General features: G+C 40.7%; 1 protein-coding gene across 2 annotated transcripts in view; it reads left to right on the forward strand.

Moving 5' to 3' along the window:
- Positions 1–20,495, forward strand: part of POLI (DNA polymerase iota) — a 329,170-nt gene that overhangs the window by 287,580 nt on the left and 21,095 nt on the right. For both annotated transcript variants that reach the window (XM_085629940.1, XM_085629934.1), the window contains one exon: positions 19,382–19,515. In XM_085629940.1, coding sequence (XP_085486066.1) covers positions 19,382–19,515 — 134 coding nt within the window. The remainder of the gene's footprint in view (positions 1–19,381; positions 19,516–20,495) is intronic.

The following is a 20,495-nucleotide window of genomic DNA, read 5'->3' on the forward strand; positions in this document are numbered from 1 at the left end:
TAACTATAACCTCACATATTACATCACTCATGACATGGTCAGTGACATCACTGACAACATCACTGATTACATCATCCAGTGATTGTGAGTGTTTTGTAAAAGTTTCTGAGTGTTAAAGATATAAAGTAAGATACTACAAATGGTAAATTAGTAAACTCTGTGTACTACTAATGAGTGATACTATTTGTAACACGTTATGTGAGTGGCTGAGTGACTGGGTGTATCCAAGTGTGAGCAGGTGTCTGAGCAGTGAATATATATATATATATATATATATATATAAACATGTGAGAATCTGGGACGGCCGGACCTTTGGCTAGATCCAGAGAGTGCGTGCTGTAGGATCCCTAGGAAACTCCTGGTAAAAGAATTTTATGAATTTAAATTATCAAAGCTTATAGGGGCTATAAAGGAGGGGTCTCTTACTAACTCATTTGTTAAAACGAAAGATGTTTACCACCAAGAGAGAGTTCTTGACAATATTAGTCCGGTCTTGACCAGAAAATTGTTCCTTCAGTGGAGATACAGCTCACTCCCACTTAGATCATACACAAAGCAGTGGTCCAATCCCCCCTCATCAGAGCAATGCTCTCTATGCACCCAATCCCGGGAGGATGACCTACATATGATCTTTTTCTGTAAAGCATACCGTAGACCCAGAAATTACTGGCTTGTTCCCCTTCTTAAGAACCTGGGTCTTAGGCATTATCTACATGCATACAGAGTGTTAAAAACAGATCTCTCGCCCCCGGTTGTGTTTGCGGTAGCTAAATTTTTAAGTGCAATGTGGCACATTCGAGCAAGTCATATAAAGCAGATTGAGGCTGGGGATAATAGAACTATTGAATGAATTGTATTTTACAACTCGTTGTTATTTATACTTCTGCTCAAAATGTTGTGTTATTTTTTATTTGAATGTTAATTCTTTTTTAAATGTTTTTATTGTTGTATATCTTTTATGATCTAAATGGTCGAAATAAAGATTATAAAAGTAAAAATATATATATATTCATTCACTGAAAAAAACAAAGGTTACAGGGACGTTATAGTTAGGCTCATATTTCACTCGTACAAGACCCTAGAAATTCAGCAGTTATAGTTACCTGACCTAACTATAACCTCACATATTACATCACTCATCGCATGGTCAGTGACATCACTGACAACATCACTGATGACATCATCCAGTGATTGTGAGTGTTTTGTAAAAGTTTCTCAGTGTTAAAGATATATAGTAAGATACTACAAATGGTAAATTAGTAAACTTTGTGTACTACTAATGAGTGATACTATTTGTAACACGTTATGTGAGTGGCTGAGTGACTGGGTGTATCCAGGTGTGAGCAGGTGTCTGAGCAGTGAATATATATATATTCATTCACTGAAAAAAACAAAGGTTACAGGGACGTTATAGTTGGGCTCAGATTTCACTCGTACAAGACCATCGAAATTTAGCAGTTATAGTTACCATCTTGGCGACAACTACTCTTGCCATTACAGATAACGTCCCTGTAACCTTAGGTTTTTTCAGTGAATATATATATATAGATATATCCTCCAATTCTGCTTCTCAGTTAAGGCTGCCTCCTCGTGGCACCTGCCCCAGATAGTACAGACACGGACCGTATTCTTTGTGCAAATATTTATTAGCCTGTTCGCATGCTAGTCGGCATAACGTTTCGGCTCCACTTGAGCCTTGTTCACATGACAACATGAAACTTCAAAACACTTCCTTAAATAGGAAAAAAGATACTCTGCACGTGATACCAGAGAAAACGGCATGGACATAGAAGACAGACTAGGAAAGATGGATCCCCATATGAATAACATCGTATTCCATACACATACCTTGTAAATTGCTATGTTAAAATCATAATACAATTTAAGAAATGGGGAGATATCATCGCGATACATATGTAGGAGTTTGTACAGTAAAAACAAACAACTGTTTAAGTTTTAAATTCACACTCATAACAGCAATGGCCATGCAAAGTTACTGCATCCTACAATGGTGCATCATAGATATTTGAATATTCAAGTACCCATTGAAATATCGGTTAAATACTTATATGGCCAAATAACTCCTTTATGCATATTAAACCCTCAAATGTCTGTCCTGATTTTTAATTATGGGATGAATCCCAATAGAGTCCATGTCTAGCCTCATATACCCTATTTTATGCTGCAGATCCCTGCAGCTGTGCAAAAATGCGAGGGAGTGTACTAAAGTGCAAAAGTGCCAATAAATAATCATATCACCCAATAATTCAATAAACATTCAATTCTCATAAAAACAATTGTGTTAAAAATATGTAAATAACATTTGTAATTTTCAAAGTGCGAAAGTGCATAGAAAGTGCAAAGTAAGTAGAGATCGGCTGACTGAACCCAGTCATGTTCACAGGTTAAGATTCCCATAGAAAATCCTGAAATGAATAATCACTAAAGTAGCTAATTAGCTACTGCCAACAATATGTTTGAAGATGGTAAGCCATTGAAAGGACATAGTAAAAGCATGACCGGACACAGATATATATAATATTATCTACTGGCGGTCGCCAGTAGATAGTTATAGTTAGGACCTATTTTCAATAGGAAATCCCCAACATTCTATTGGGAATTACTTTGGCGCCGGTTGACGAATCTTCGCGAAATTTTCCAAACTTTTGGCCAGCTCCGCTCCGCTCCTACCCTGAAAGTTTCGTGGTGATTCGTCAAGCGGGGGCCGAGACAAAAGGGGGGTCCCAAAACATGTTTTCCCCATGCAATTTCCCATAGGATCTGTTTTCGCAGCTACAGCCTGAACCGCTGAACGAAATGACACCAAATTTGGCAAAGAGGTAGTCCTCAGTTCAGACTCGTGCCTTTTGCATAAATGGTGTGAATCTGTTCAGTAGTTCCTGAGAAAATTAGAGTTAAAAGTACATATATATCTATGACCGGGGAGGATCCGCGCAGCCTATACGCACCCTGAGCGCACCCTTCCCGAACCCAGCGCACACCCTCCCAATCACGCGCTGAATGCTAATTGGCTGTCGAGTGTCTATCTACATTCGAAACCAGGAACTGTTGGCGGCCATTTTCTGCCTCGGTAGAAGCGAGGCTGAAGAAGCAAGGGGAATAAGTGTGTAAAACATATAAAGGCGGCAGAGTGGAAATACTGTGACCCTCTAGAAGTGCTTAGGGGGTCCCAGAAGGACCCCCTGGGGCCCCCTTTTTTAAAAAAAAAAAAAACGGCGAAATGCGCACAGGGTGCGCACATCCTAATGCGTTGGGTGCACGGATTCTCTCGCGTTGGGTGCACGGATCCAAAAACATGGAAAAAAAATATATAAAATAAAGTTTTGAACATATAGTTAAAAATATATTTTGAAAAAAATATGTTTGAAAAACCCATTAAATTCAAATGATATTTTTTAATTTTTAAAAGAATTAATTGAAAAAATAATTTTAAAAAATGGTGATTAAAAAGTATTTTTTTAAAAACATAATTAATGAAATTGACACACTAAATTTGAAAAATATAGAAATCCAATCAAAATCATTAAACAAGATATCTTTAAAGATAAGTTATAGATAGGAATTAGCATTTAAAAAACCTTTGAAATTCACTGAAAAAACCATAGGTTTCATGCACGTTATAGTTAGGAATTGGCATTTAAAAAACCTTTGAAATTCACTGAAAAAACCAAGGGTTTCAGGGGCGTTATAGTTAGGAATTAGCATTTAAAAAACCTTAGAAATTCAATGAAAAAAACATAGGTTTCAGGGGCTTTATAGTTAGCTGGACATTTCTCTCGTACAAAACCCTAGAAATTCCCCTGTAATAGTTAGTTCAGCTAACTATAACTCGCTCCCCCGCAATGCACTGCTGATGACGTCACATATTACATCACTCGTGACATGGTCAGTGACATCACTGATGACATCACTGATGACATCTCAAATGACATCACTGATGACATCACTGATGACGTCATCCATGTGATAAATTAGTGCATCTTCTCACACCCTAATATAACCTTTGATACACCGACTCAAAATTTCAGACGGCCATTTTGAAAACCATAGATACTCCAATACCAATAACTACATACCCACTCATTAACTCTTAGGTCTACATACACCTCCACTCACTCACCTGTACAGTCACTCATACTTACAGTCACTCTGTACAAGACTATCATATGCATTTATACACCTATATAGACACTCACACATCGCCAATCATCCATTGAGGTACTGACACAACTAGTCAGTCGTGCAAATAATTAAACGCAGTCCAATTTACTCACCTATACAGTTAAACACACTCAAGTTCACTTACTCATAAAAATACTAACAAACTCTGACGCTCTTATACAATTACTAATACAAGCACACACTCATCCATACAGCCACTCCCGCAATCACACACTCTCACATATAGATAGTTATATACTCTTACACACATATACACTGCGTTTCACATATGTAGTTACTGATACATGTACCACTGAGATATACATTCAATCACTAACACAACCATACACACACTCACCCACCCATGCAGTCCATCACAGATGCACTCTTAAAACCATGCACCCATAGAATCACCCACTCACACATCTATGCACAGTCATACACACCCTACCCACACAAACACTCAGGCACCCGTACAGATACTGAGACAACCAATCAATAACCCATATAGACACACATATATCTATACACAAAACCATGCAGCCGCTTATACACCAACAGACAGACAGATACAGACATTCACACAGTTTAGTCACTAGTTTGCAGTAAGATACGTTTGATGACTCACTTATAGAGTCAGTCACGCACCTACTAAATCATCCATTCACACACTTGTACACCCACTCATTCTTCCATAGGTTTTTCCCTATATATATATTAAACATATTTAAACTTTACAGAAACACACAGTCACTGGATGACGTCATCAGTGATGTCATCAGTGATGTCATTTCAGATGTCATCAGTGATGTCATTAGTGATGTCACTGACCATGTCATGAGTGATGTAATATGTGACGTCATCAGCAGTGCATTGCGGGGGCGCGAGTTATAGTTAGCTGAACTAACTATAACAGGGGAATTTCTAGGGTTTTGTATGAGGGAAATGTCCAGCTAACTATAACACCCCTGAAACCTATGTTTTTTTCAGTGAATATATATATATATATATATAATTTCACTGAAAAAAAACAAAGGTTACAGGGACGTTATCTGTAATAGCCCTTGCCTATAATGGAAAGAGTAGTTGTCACCAAGATGGTGCTACTACTGATTTCTTAACCTATCAGTTACTTTTCCGATACACCTGCCCATACAAATTTTTACTGAGATTGCTACTGTGCTGAATGACCTTATATGGGGTGGTAGAAGGCACAGTGTGTCCCTCAGTAAATTGCAGCTTCTGTTCCATAGGGTTGGGGATAAGAGTGCCTAATCTGGAGAACTACCTTCTGCAGTACAGCTTCAGTAGGTGGTGAAATAGGTTGCGGACCCGACCAACCACTAGATCTGGTACAGGAAGACGCCACTTGGTGACTTGTTGGTGCTATACATGTCTTCTCAGAAGTTCTGGGATAAACACTGCAGGCTGGTGCTGCTTGATGTCGTCAGCTGCTGCTTGTTTGGGGTTTTGATAAAGATCAAGAACAAAGTGGCATATGCCCCAATGCCGCCATTAGGGTGTATGCCTAATGTCCGAAATGTTACAAAAGTTGTGGATGAGGCTACATGGGCAGATGCCAGAATTGTAACAATGGGTGACTTCTGTGATGGCAGTGCAGGTTACACATTCCAAACATTGCAACAGGCAAGCTTAATTCCCACAAGCCAGTTCTCGACCTTCAGTGCACTGACTAAGATGAAGCAAATCTGATCACTTAGAACCGAGCTACCGCCCATGAACAGTGTTTGGACATAGTGATTAATTTGGAAAGTAGATAAAAGACAGTGTCCACACTCAATGTTAACAGAAATTACAGTTGCATCAGTTCAGGTGCTGCAAGATGGTTGACAGCAGACCTATGAGAGGAGGTGAAGGTCACAGGGTGGCATACTGCAATAGGATACCCGAAAAAAGTGCCCCTAAAAGCTCAAATTCATCCAGTACAGTTTACTAAACCACACATATTTGACTCATTAACACTAGCATAAATTGCACCAATCGTTTTCTGACTAATGTGCCAGATACCACTCAGACCTAAAGCAAGGGTTTTGAAGCTGCACAGTCATACAGTATTGGAAAGAGGTCGCAGATACAACAGAACAATTCTCGAGTGTTAAAGTAGTTAATAACCCCCAAACCTGTTTCCTGGGTTTATAGTCCCACACCAAAGAAAACAAGTATGAGTGTACATTTGTGGATTTAGCACTATGTTGACCAAACAGCAGCTTGCAATGGCATGGAAATATGTAGGCTTTGGTGGAGTTCGCGGAACTCCGCAAAGTGCCCAAAAAACTCTGTCGTGCAACGCGGAGTTCCGTGAGCGGCAGAGTCTGGTACATCGTGCTGATTTTTTGCACCAAGAGTTTATCCCGCACTGTAGAACTAGCGCGAATGGCATCACGCAGTGCCAGGAGGCACAGTTTCTTTCTGCTGCTCAAGTAGATTTTCTATTTGAGCCGCAGCTTCCATAATGCAAGCAAAAGCTTCCTCAACAAGGCCACAGCTTTCTCAATGTGAGTGGTAGCGACCTTCTGTGACTGCCCACATTCAGAAATCTCGCTGGGAGGTGATCTAGCAAGTGATTTTTCTTGCTTTCCAACTTAATGTTGGTGAGCCGCGCAAGAGAAAGAACTCCGCTCTACATCGCTTCACAGACATTTCGTAACTCTGCGGTGAGTGGGCAAAACTCTGTAAACTCTGCCGGCGGAGCGAAATTCTTTGCCGCCCGACCACCCCCCTTCCCCTTATGAAATATAACAGCTTGCCCAAGATAGCACAATGAAGGAGGCAGTTAGTTACTCAAATGGGCAATGCAGAGAGCTAGGCATTAAAACTGCAGCAAAGAATTAAAGGGGAATTACCCACTTAACTGGGATCTGATAATCCTAAAACTTGCTGAGAAATGCAACGAGAAGCCCCCCTGAACATATGAAACAAATATTTCTCACGTGCGACACTAGACTGTAGAGTAGCCATGCAGCTGTGCCGACTGTACATGCTTCCTTAATTTCATTGTTGGAAATGACTTGCTAAAATACGTGAAATGTTACATGAGACAGATAACTCAGACTGGGAACATTCGCCAAAGCTTAAGTGCTTTTTTCATAGCAGCCCCATGCTGTGCGTCATATTAAGTAGTGATTTGATTAATAGTTGATATACATGTTAGCTTTGATGCGGCACATGGAGGTATTCTCTGAATGTAGAACGATTCCCTTAACAAACAAGTTGTTGATATCAAGTCTATCGATAGAGGAAATACTGTGCTAGTGTCATATTATTTCTGTAAAATTGAGTCTCAGTTTTTGTACATTGCAAAAATATAATAGAATATATATTTATAGTTGGGTAACATAATAAGATTTTAGCTTATGTTAAAAAATAAATCTCTACATTTCCAGAATGGAACAAAGTTTAGAGTGACGCTCTAGGGAGGTGTTGAAATAAGACAAAAAATAACATTTAAAGAATAAATAACCACTGACATTTACTAGTTCTAGTTTAGCGAGCTAACTATAGCTTGTGCCCCCATCATGCTCTACTTATGACCTCACACATTACATAAATGATGATATTTTAAATGACGTCATTGATGACGTATAAAAATGACATCAAGTAAACACTAATAAAATTACAAATATATACAAATCAAAGTTACCAAAACAATATGAAATCCTTCCAAACAGGGCATAATTGTTATTGTATATGTATATAGCGCTTACTACACCTGACAAGGCGTTGAAACACTTCGGCAAGTAGCACGCTACTTCAGAACCTAAAAAGGGTTAATGGTGGATTAGTAGAGGGAAATATGAGTTAATTAGAGGGGTGGGCATGCGTGTCTGTTAAATTGATTGAATAGGATAATGGAGGGATAGAAGAGGGAAGAGTCTAGAAAGTGTTATTTGATAGATCATAGTATTAAGCTGAGGTTTGAGATGAGTAAAAGGAGAGATGGAGAGAAGAGTCTCTAGAAAGGGATTAGGGATAGGGGGATAATAGTAAAATGAGGTTTGGTATAAGTCAAAGAAGGGATACAGGAGGGGAGAATTTAGAAAGCCTTGTTTAGGAGATTATAGTAGTAAAATGAGGTTTGGAGTGAGCCAAGGAGGAATAGAGGAGGGAAGAGTCTAGAAAGGGTTACTCTGGAGATGGCAGTAGCAGAATGAGGTTTAGGATCAGTCAGAGAGTGGAGGCAGAGGATACATCGAGAGAGGCCTAGGTTGAGACACAGTAGTTCACTGGAGAGAGTCAAAGGTGTTTTCATTTTATTTTTATTGTTTTTTGTCTGCAGTAAGAGTAAAGTAATAAATATATAGATACATAACCTCATAGAAAGGGTATACATGTATAAGGAAGATAATATATTGAGATTTAAAGTTGTATTGTATAAACTCAGACGTTCAAGTGTTGCTGTACTTGAAGCTAATTTATTTGTGTATTATTGCTTTTGTTTTGTGTTTTTTAGTTTTATCGTCACCTTGATATTTCAATAGTTAAGCAGATGTAGATAACATAGCTATGAAAATATTTATATATTGTGATAGATAATACAGTGACCCATAAGCATCCAATCAAATAGCTTGTATGAAAACCATGCAGGTACCTTTAAACATGTGGAGCACTATATATAAATAAATCCAATCGTGTTGCATCCCTTAACCTCCAGAACGGCGAGAAGGAATACATGAACTCCTCTTATGTGCGATAAGATTTTTTTAGTCTCTCCACATCGTAGTCATGACGCGTTTCGGCCGGTAAAACGGCCTTGATCACATGACGTGTGTTTATATACATATATATATATATGTGTGTGTTTATATTGATAAATGTGTGTTTATATTGATATATGTGTGTTTATATTTATATATATGTGTTTATATTTATATATGTATATATACATCCAGAAGAAATATATACATTTGTCAAGCAGACCTAAAGACTATCTATATATTTTAAACACCATAGTTATTATACATATTTGTACAAAGAAGTACACGTATATAGATACAATACATATACTCAAATTATAAATGTTTACAAACACAGGGATATGCTATACATCAGTGTTTGAGCATGGTGGTTAAGTGGGAAAGAGCCAACTCTTATGTAGTAGTCTGAAGATAAAATTGTTATCCATGGATCGCATGTTTGGGGGTAATGAATTCCATAGTTTGGTTGCTTGAACAGAGAAAGATGTACCACCCATGTTTTTTTCTTGTATGATGCAGCATTGAGGCGAGGTGCCAATCTTGAGTGGAGGTTCCTTTGTTGAATGCATTTTGTGAATTTATTCTGGATGAAAAGTGGTCCTGTTCCATTTATTGTTTTGTGAGTGATAAAAAGCAGGTTAAAGGTAGATCTTCTGACAACGGGTAACCAATGTAATGCCCTCCAGTTAGGGGTGATGTGGGCTTGTGACTTTACATATTGGAGTAGTCTGGCAGAAGAGTTCTGAACCCTTTGTAGTCTTTTGATAGTTGATAAAGATGATCTATGGTGGAGGCCATGGCCATAATAAAGTTTAGCCAGTACAAGAGAGATAGTAGCCTGGACCTTGTGTGGAAATCACAGGTGGGAGAAGATATGTTGCAGAATGTTCATGGTAATGAAGCTTGATCTTCCTAATTTGTCCACTTGGGCATTCATTGATAACTTGGAGTTCATGGTAATTCCAGGGTTTCTTATTTCCTCAGATACTTCAGGAGGTGGTCCCAGATCGTCAGGCCAGGTGCAGTGTATGTCATAATTTTTCCCATCGCCACATGAGTATTTCAGTATTGGAAGCATTCAAATTGAGATGGCTCCATGTCATCCACTGATCAATGGTTCTGAGGCAACTGAAGAGGATCACCTTCAAGCTCCTCACCCACGCACACAAAGCACTCCACAACGCCGGACCAGCCTACCTGAACAGCAGACTCAGCTTCTACACCCCCACCCGCCAGCTCCGCGCCGCCAACCTCGCCCTCGCCTCTGTCCCCCGCATCCAACGAACAACCTCCGGCGGCAGATCCTTCTCCTACCTCGCCGCCAAGACCTGGAACACCCTCCCCACCCACCTACGGCAGACCCAAGACCACCTCACTTTCAGAAGACTCCTCAAGACCTGGCTCTTCGAGCAGTAGCGGCACCCCCACCCCCCTCCCCTCAGCGCCTTGAGAACCTCACGGGTATGTAGCGCGTGCTCTACAAATTCTCTGATTGATTGATTGAAGATTTTTGAGTTTCCAATGTCTTTGGGGCTTTCCAGTTTAAGGAGTATTTATGTGTCATCTGCATCGTTATAGCATGTGAGCTGAAATTCATTGATCATTGCCGGTAATGACTTCGTGTAGATGTTGAAAAGCGTGGTAGAGATGATAGAGCCTTGAAAGACCCCTGCTTTTGTGAAGTACGGTTTGGATGAAAAAAGGGGAGTATGGATTACATTTGTTCTGTTTTGAAGGTAGGATGTGATCCAGTCGAGAGCAGTCCCCTCTATGCCGGTTTCGTAGAGTCTTTGTATTTAGAGTGTCATGGTCAACTGTGTCAAAGGCAGCTGTGAGGTCCAAGAGAAGAAGTGTAGCAGCCCCAGTCTGGTCTACTGTGTTTTTATGGTCATCTCAGATGGTGATGAGTGAAATTCTGTTCCTCTTCCTGGGCGACATCGTGTTTAGTTGTCTGACAATGTGGAGTTATCTTCACTGAATTGTGACATCTGGGCGAATGCTGCTCTTCCTATCTGTTTGCCGAGGAAATGCCCATTCGTATTTGGTCTGTAGTTGGGCTCATGCAGGTCAAGGTTTGTTTTCTTTAATAATGGGTTCATATATACAATTTTGAGGTACTCTGGAAAGATTACCTTAGTTAAAGAATTATTAATGATTTTTCTGACTGGTGTGGCAGCAGAGGTAGTTAAAAGAATGTTTTTGAAGATTTGTGATGGACAAGGTTCAGGAGGGCAGCCGCTCGGCCTGCTTGCCTTAACCAGGTCCAAAAATTACCTTTATGATATTTGTTTGAACGAATGCAGAGGCTGGTTGAGCCTACTATTGGTGGGGAGTTTTGGAAATGGGTTGCTGCTGGTTGTTTTCCTTTGTTTTAACTATGAGTCCAACGTGTCTGTTTTGGTTGAGTAATGATTTGCCAGTTGGTCATTGAATTCTTCAGTAATGAGATGAGTTCCTTCTGTGCATGTAGGGTTACAAAATTCTGTGACAATTTAATAAAATTCTTTATTTGAACATTTAGCATTTTGAATTCTGTCTGAATAGTACTTTTTTTTCGCCTTGTGATTGTTCACTTGTATATTCTGTTAGGTTTGCGTAGTTGAAGTTTTATCTTGATTGCTGTTTTGAGCCAGGTGTGTTGAAGCTTTCTAATGTGTTGTTTTATTTTATTTTAGTTATGTATTTCTCCTAGGTGCTTACTTTCTTTTGTCCTGTGTTTTTGTTCTTAGTGGTATAAGGCTATCAAAAGCTTCCTGTAGCCACTCAGAGTTTTTTAACAAAATGTATTGTGCCTAGATCTGTGTTGGATGTTAATTGTGTTTCTAAGTATTCAAAATTGAGTTTGTTCCACGGTCGATAGCTGGATACATGTAAGGTGTTCTTAGGTGAGTTGATTTGTGGTGTTTTATGTTGGAAAGCTACCAGATGGTGGTCTGACCATGTGACTGTAGTAATCCTTTAAAAAGTAACTAGTTCTGGATTAGAAAAATTGCTATCTAGTGTGTGTCCAGTGATGTGTGTGGGTTTGTGTATGATCTGATTTAGTTCAGTGTGACTAGTACAGTGATGATCGAAGCTATTGGGTTTATCAAACCAAATGTTTAGGTCACCAAGAATGCATAGGGTGGAGTGTAATGTTATAAGGTTTGAAACTATGTATAGAGACGTGTATGGGTATATGGCATTGCTAGATGTTAGTCTGTTAAGGAAGAAGAATAAGCCTTCAATGGAGCCTCTAACCGAAATTCTGAAATTCTCGAACGTAAAATACCACATGTATGCGCATGACACCCAACTGTACCTAAAAATCTCCTCCCCTGAAGATATCCGACTACTCAACACAACTCTACAAAAAACCCCAAACTGGCTGACCAGAAACCACCTCAAACTCAACTCTCTCAAAACCGAATTCCTCTCAATTGCCCCACCGAAAGGATCCCTCGACATAAAAGATTGGATGAAACATCTAACAGCCTTCAATTGCCTTCCTCAAGTTATAGATGCCACAAGATAACTCGGAATAAAACTCAGCAAGAATCTCAACATGCAAGAACACATCAGCACAACGACCAAAGGAGCCAACCTTCAAATCAACATACTGAGAAAAATAAAACCCTTCCTCCCCTTCGACGACCTCAAAACAGCTATACAAGCACTGATAAACCCCACGTTAGAATATGGAAGCGCTACCTTATGTGGTCTGCCTAGATCGAAGCTGGATCCACTAAGGTGTCCCTTAACTCTGCTGCAAGGTTCATCACTGAGTCCAAGAGAAACAACCACATCACGCCCGATCTGAAGGTACTAAACTGGCTCCATTATGAGGCAAGGATACAGCTAAAAACTGTTTGCTTGACACTTCAACACACCAAAGTACCTAGCTGACTAACTGGGACTGTCTAGCAGTTGCAGATCTTCTAGGAGCGCCTGCACCTTATTGTTAAAACCACAGACATTTCCTTAAAGAGAAAACATACAACTGAACCTTCTCAGGATTGGTCCCCAGAATTTGGAACTCCTTTTCCCCTTAAATCAGACTACAGCAGTCAATCACCTCAATCACAGAAAATTCAAGCTGTTTTTGATTAACAAAAACCTACACTAGAACTCTCTGACTCAGCATATGGAAAGTTAACTGACGGAATGTCTCAACCTAGGCTATCACTCGATGTCGACGCCTAGGTGTTTAATTCACTGACCTCCTCCCGATGTGGAACGAGTTTTGACAGCATTTGTGCTGCTCGTCATGCTCTCTTCTTGCCTAACCTATTGTAAAGCGCTCTGATACCCTACAAGGGTCAAGTCTTCACTATTTAAAACTTTATAAACAAAAAAATTTAAAAAATAAGAAGTTAGAAGAGGATGTTGGAGTAGGATTGGATCTGGTAATGAGAGCCTTACAACCTTGTATGGAAAGTCCACTTTGGGGAGATTTAATTATTTCCTTGACTATAACAGCAAGTCCACCTCTTTTGCCTATACGATATTGTGTGGCAGTGTGATAGCCTGGAGGAACGGCTTCATGAAACACTGGAGCCATGTCACCTCCCAACCATGATTTGTTTATGAAGTGTAAGTCAGGTTATGTGTCATTGAGTAGGTTATAGGTGTGGCCTTTCTGTTGAGAGAGTGATTGAGCATTTATTAGTAAGCAGTTTAGAGATTGTGTTTTTGTGGTGGTGTGACTTTGTTTTCTTGAAAAGTGAGCAGTATTTTTTTTAACTTGTTGCTGGTGTGTCATTAGTGCTGGTATTATCTATATGAGGATAGCAATAGTGTTACTTTTCTATATGGTATTCTTCATCCAGCAGGCTTAGAAGGCATTTTGTTAGGGCTGCATGTGTACGTTTTGGAGATGGTGGTTGAGAGTGAGTTGGTGAACTGTGTTGTTTTTGTAGAGTAGCCTTATTGTGTAATAGACATGGAAAGTTGTGAAGAGTGGCATGTTGTTTATTTTGTTTGCGCCTGTTTAGGGTGGATGGTGTGTGAATTAGGGGCGGTGGAGCATGTGGGACATGTTTTAAGGCTCTAAATTTTGCAGTGGATGAGAAGCGGTTGAATAAGAGTTATGTTGGAGTATTTGTGGTAGGTGTTAGTGAAGATAGAAAATTTGGGAGTAAAGATGGCTTGGGATGTGTATTATTTGTGTAGTCTTGGGGTGGGTATATGTTTCTAATTTGTGACAATGTATTAGGAAAATGTGTGTGAGATTTAGATGCGCTGGTGTGTGTGTTATGTTTTGTTTTTGTGTAGTAGTGAAAGGAGATATTGATGTAGTGGTTTTCTGAGAAAGATTTGTATGTTAAGTACTGTTAGCGAGTGGTATTTGAATGGTAAAGGGGGTGGTGATGTGTATTGGAGAAGTGTATGTTGTGTGCGAGGGGGGATGGACAATATTATGAGTGTGTGTAAGATTGATTTGATAGCCGGAAGAGGGAATATGTGTGGTGGAGTGGAGTGTGAGGATGGTTTGGTTGTGTGTTCTTGGTAAAAAGAGGAGGAGGGTGTTGGTGGATGATATGATGGTGGGTTGAGTATAGGTTTTATGGGAACAGAAATGGGTCTGTTAGGAGCAAGTAGAGGGTAGAGCTATTTTTTTTGTATTTACAGGAAGTGTGTGTCTGGATCAAAGTTATGTATAATGTGGCTTTTATTGTGTTGGTGATGTGTGGGTTTGTTAGTGGAATAGGACAAAGCGGTGTTTTGTGTGAGAGTGAAGGTGCCATTGTGTGGTAGTTGGGGTAGAAGGGTGTATAGGTGTGGTTTGTGGGGTTTTGTAGTGGTTGTTGAGACATTGAAATGTGGAATCTTCTTTCCCCAAGGTTTGCTTGAGTGGGTCACCACACAAAAACCTTTATCTACTATGGTAATCCGTCAGTTTCCTTGTAATAAAATACCTGCCAACAGACTTATTGCCTTTCACATGTGTTTTTCACAATAGTCAAGTTAGGCCTACTACATTTGCCATACCTTTTCATAATAAATTGATCAATCCTACGGGATCTAACCTGACTTTTCCCTATGAACCAGTAAGTGCCTGTCGCCCTTATCATTGGCTTAACAACATAACCACCACAAGCCTACTGAAGTGCGGTAAACTGACAATCATCAGACATCCAGGTATAAAATCACTAATTTTAATGCAAAATGCTAGTTTGGCCAGTTCTCAAAAAGGCTTAACAAGGATTACTATAGTGGAAAATCTTCTATCCCCACCCCTGGATTTGTTAGAGGGAGTGACCAACTCCAAAACTATTGCTTACTGTGGCAATACCTGTTTACAACCTATAACACTGTGTGATACTAACCCACCAATAAAGGTCTACTGGCTTTAACAAATGCTATTCAGAATAAATAAGCCAGCATTACTGACTTTGTCATAAGTTTCAAAATATACAGATCAAACCAGTGAGGCCTATTGTCTTAATCACTGACTTGTATGGAGGGTAAACTTTCCCACATGGCAGCCGTCACATAGTCATCAAATCCCAATAGTAGTTAAAATTCAGTTGGCAAGGCAAACTACTGTCTCTACTAATAGACCTTACTAGTGCTATCATAGTATGAATCTGCTATCCCCATGATTTGTCAGAGAGGGAAACCAACACCCTAGTGTAAAGTGGTTAACTGTGAGATTCCATACAACAAAGATACCCTCTGAAGGCTTCAACAAAAAGTAGTAACAATCCATCCATATCTGTGTATATACATTTACATATTATTTTGACTATAAATACGATAGACCTGCTAGCTTTATCGTGATTTTTCATAATAAACCGAACACGGCTATGGTCTTTGATCATTGGTTTTCCATCACAGTCAACATAGGCTTGCTGTATTGAACATACGCCTTCCCACATGGCAAAACGTGCTATACAAGCACCCTTTTTCATTGGAAACGCACAACAACGTCTGCCCAATTAAATGCTATACTCCAGAGAACCAACATGTGGTTGGAGCCTAAGACCCTATCTCAATGGTACTTCTGAAAGCTCTTTATGTTAGGTTATACACATTTATAAAGCGCATGGCTACCCCAGCAACAGGGCAGGCGCTAGCAGACAGGTAGCCAGAGAGAGAAAAGCTAGATGGAAGAGAAAAGCCAGGTTTTAATCAGTTTCCCTAATGCCCAATAATCCTGTGTACTTCAGGCAGCAAATGGAATAGAATTCCGTAGAGCAGGGGCCTGGGCCTTGAAAGAACGCCCCCTGCTCTACGCCTGCGCACCCGGGGAGTGCAAGTCAGATGCAGGTCCGCGGAGCGCAATGCTCTCGAAGGAGCATATGAAGTGCACAGCCCCTGTAAAATTTGGGGACCCTGCCCGTGAAGAATCTTATATGTGGTGCAGAGGGTTTTGAACTGAACCCTCTGTTTGATTGGCAGCCAGTGAAGACGACGAAGAAGATTGGTGGTGTGGCAGTACTTGGGTAGGGCAAAAAGAATGCACACTGCTGCATTCTGTGCCCGCTGTAGTCTTTTAATAACTGTTTTATTCACGCCAAGCAGGAGCCCATTACAATAATCTAGGCGCAATTGGGCTACAGATTGAACAATCAATTGGCGAGTAGGGGCATCAAAGAGCCCCAGAATGGGTTTTAGGCCACATAGAAGGCCAAAACATGTACCAGCCACTTTTTTAGCGTGAGGCTCAAATGAAAGGGCATTATCGATCAGGACCCCCAAATCCTTGACCGTGGATTTCGGTTGGGGCGGTGTACCCAGAGCCGTGGGCCACCATTGGGAGTCCCATTTATAGGTATCTCGGCGAACAAGGAGCACCTCTGTCTTGGCTGAATTAAGTTGAAGATAATTGTCTGCCATCCAGTCTGTGATGGCCAGGGCATCGTCAAGGAATTTCAGTTGGTCCTGTGCAGGGTTGTTAGAGAAAGTAAATACCAACTGGGTATCATCAGCATAGGATACCAAGTTTATGTTCCGTGCTTTGGCCAGAAGCACTAGTGGAAGGACATACACGTTAAATAACGTGGGACTCAAGGCAGAGCCTTGAGGCACACCACAGCTAAGGGGGTAAACACTAGACAAATAGGGTGAGGCGTGGACCTGAAATGGGCATTCGGATAAAAAGGAGGCAAACCAGGCCAAAGCCTCTCCTATAACCCCAAACTCCTCTAGCCATTGAAGAAGGATTCTATGGGAGACCGTGTCGAAGGCCGCACCAAGGTCGAGTAAAAATAATGCTGAAGTGTTGCCCTCATCTAGCATGGCCCACAACTGCTCTGTGACCGCAGACGGGCTGATTCCGTACTGTGTCTGGACAGGAACCCGTTTTGTGAACTGTCTAAAATCTCCTTGTCTTCCAAATATTTGGTCAAAATGATGTTCACATGGGACTCCATAATCTTTGCCAAATATGAAAGCAGAGAGATTGGCCGAAAGTTCTCCAGCAGGGACGCGTCGAGTGTGGACTTTTTCAACAGTGGAACGACCTTAGCATGCTTCCATGTCTTAGGGATCACTGCCGACCGAAGCGATCTATTGATTAGTTCCCTGCCCTCAGTCATCAGACAGTCATAAAATTTCCTGAAGATATCCGGTTTTATGGGGTCATCAGCCGAGCCTGATTTAACCTTTGCAGCCAGGACGTCCAAATCTTTAAGAGACATGGGTGGAACATTTGGCAGGGAGCAAGGAAAAATTGTAGGGGTGGAGATCATCAAAGATTCGGAGGTGCTCTGCCTCAGGTCTAGTGTGCTGTAAATGCATTCAATCTTGTTGATAAAATACCTCGCCAGTGAATCACATTGTGAATTAGAGGATATAGTAACGTTACTATCGGTCGGGGGATTTTAACATATCCTTCATAAGAGAAAAAATAGTTTTAGATGGATTAGAGCTGGATACAATCGATTTGGCTTAGAACGAGGCTTTGGTCTTTTGCACTAATTTATGATAGGCATTTATTGCCATCCTATAGGTATTTTTTGCAGTGGCATTGTATGTGCGCCTCCAAACTCCTTCCAGGATTTAAAAAAAATTATTTTCTGCCAACAGGGTCTCGTTATACCAAGCGTGCGTTTGCATGCACTTAGCACCAGTCAGTTTCTTCGGGATGCGCTGGTCAAGCGTATTGTTGATCAAGCACCTAAAGGCTATGTCAGCTGCCTCCAGGTCAGTAGGCCAATATGGGCGGGAAGAGTTTAGGTTAGAAACAAATGTAGACTCGTTCAGTTTGTGCCAAGGACGTTTCATGGACAAGGGCACCTCAAAAGAGCGCCGACATGTATTGATCACATAAAGCCTAGTTATAGTTGAACTGTCAAGTGAGCCCTAAAAAGGATTGAGTCGCAATTACAATCTATAAGTGAGATAAAACATTATATGTGCCTTAAGCAGTGCTTTAAATGGGCCGGTACTGTCCGGTACTGTCCGGTACAGAGTACCGGCACTTTATTTTACGAGGGAAGTACCAGCACTTCTCAAGAGAAACGTAATACTTTTAATTGGAGAGTATCAGCACTTCTCAGGAATAAGCAGAGGTCAGTAAAATAGCAGAATCACTTTAGCATTGTCTAGATTCCAGTCCATAGAAATTGTCTTCCACAAGCACCCGTAGACAATAATATTTTTTTCAAATCTTGTATTTTCAGTGATATGACCACCGAAGGCCCTGATTTTATATTAAAAACAGCGCTTGGACTATACCATTTCCCGCTGAAAGGCAATATTTCTCTCCATGTGTTCCCATACCTGGTGTGTTACGCAGTTTTGTGTTTACTTTCCCTCCATGTTAAAGAACAGTAGATGTTTCAGCACCCATGCTAATGTGCTGCATAGCTAAATACATATAAGGTCTCAAAGGTGAGACCGATTGCATTGCAAATGCTTGTTTTTAATGTTTGCAGGCTATTTCTGCATTAAATATAGATGTTGTCTTACTCGTGTACCACAGTCCATGTTGGTAAATGTAATGCAAGTTGTGTGCATAACAGTTCGATTATGTAAGATTTATTTAAGTTGTTCTATGGTGTATGTTGATGTGGTGCGTGGTGTGGATTTGGCTACTTTTGCCAGTTCTATGTTTTTTATGCTGAAAAATGATGCTACCCTACGTCCAAACACTTAGTTTAAGCTTATTTAGGTCAAGCCCTTGTTATGTCCTCGTTAATGCATCGTGTCCACGGTCTAGCGCCTGTGTTCCTGTGCTTCTCGAGCCATGATGGAATGAGAATGGATGTTCTGATTCCATAATGGTCAAGCAGGACAGGACGTGGAACAGCGACTGTGGACCTTCGATTCCATAGAGTTGATTGCCTACTTTTAGGATACTACAATAAAGGAGTTTCTTCACATCTACCTTCTCAGTGTCTCCTTTATAATAGCCTCCTCTGAAAGTTATTGTTCGTGGGTGTCCATAAGACTACATATCTCCACTGTATTCATGTTTTCTGTGGAAAGACAGTTGAAAAATCATAGTCTACTGTATAGTTACTATTAGTTTTTTACTTTTGTTTCTTTTTTACTAGAGTCCACAAGGATGGTCGGAAGCCTCACACAATCCGCCTTACCATCCGTCAGTATTCACAGACCAACAAGTGGTCTAATCGGGAAAGCAGACAGAGTCCTGTTCCTTCACACCTTATTCAGAAGCTTGGTGCAGGTAATGTAAGCAAGTAAGAGTTGCAGCAAAATCTGGTTAGGAGGCAGCAGCAGTGGTTGAGCTTGTGTGTCTTGATGAAGCGCAGTGTGGTTTCTAATAGGCTGGTATTTGCACATCAATAGGGGTGGTTCACAACTGCTGGATCTTAGCCATAAAAAGCCAGCCCCAGAGAAGGTGAAGGGCCCTTTGACCCTTCCTGCAGAAAACAATTAGCTGGTCATCCTCATCCTCCGCCCAATTCTCAGTAGTCATTCTGCCTGGACAGGAATTCACTGCAAAAACTTATCTTTGCAGTCAGCGACCTCAAGCAATCTTTCCCCCAGATTGCAAAAGGACATAAAGTAACTCTGATACATTCTGTCCCTAAATTATGCTCTGTACTCATGGCGCCCTGGCTCCTAAAATCTCAGTGCAACTTGTACCGATTTGCCAGATCCCCTGAAGGGAAAGAGTCAAGAGAAAGTTTATGAACTGTAGGGAGGACCAGCAGAGCATCTACAGAGTGGCAAAAGCCAAATGTAACCACTATCTCTACTGCATACACACTGAGCTGAGTGGCGCACGGGTGGTTGTCACTGTCATGTCGTCCCCATGTCACCTAAATGACCACTTCTTCCAACTGAGGTGATCCCCCTCAGATATAGCCCTCACACAGCTGTGGTGACTAGACTGTGCCAGTGCCACGTAGTCCTGGCATCAAGAATACCATCTCAAATGCACCCCCCCCATTGATTCACACAGTAACATGGTATAAAAAGCTCTACATTACTTATGTGTTGTTGCGCATGCTTTTCCTACATATATATATATTATACATTACGGACTTTGGACCTGATTTAGATGTTGAAGGGTAAAATGGGATTTATATAAATCCCATAGGATATAATGGGATTTAGATTATAGCGTACATGATAACCCTTCACTGTTGTGACTGAGTAACCCGTTCGCCAAGATCTAAATCAGGCCCTTACCATTTAAAC

This window comes from Triturus cristatus, chromosome 2_1, assembly GCF_964204655.1.
Source record: "Triturus cristatus chromosome 2_1, aTriCri1.1, whole genome shotgun sequence".
Lineage (NCBI taxonomy): Eukaryota > Metazoa > Chordata > Amphibia > Caudata > Salamandridae > Triturus > Triturus cristatus.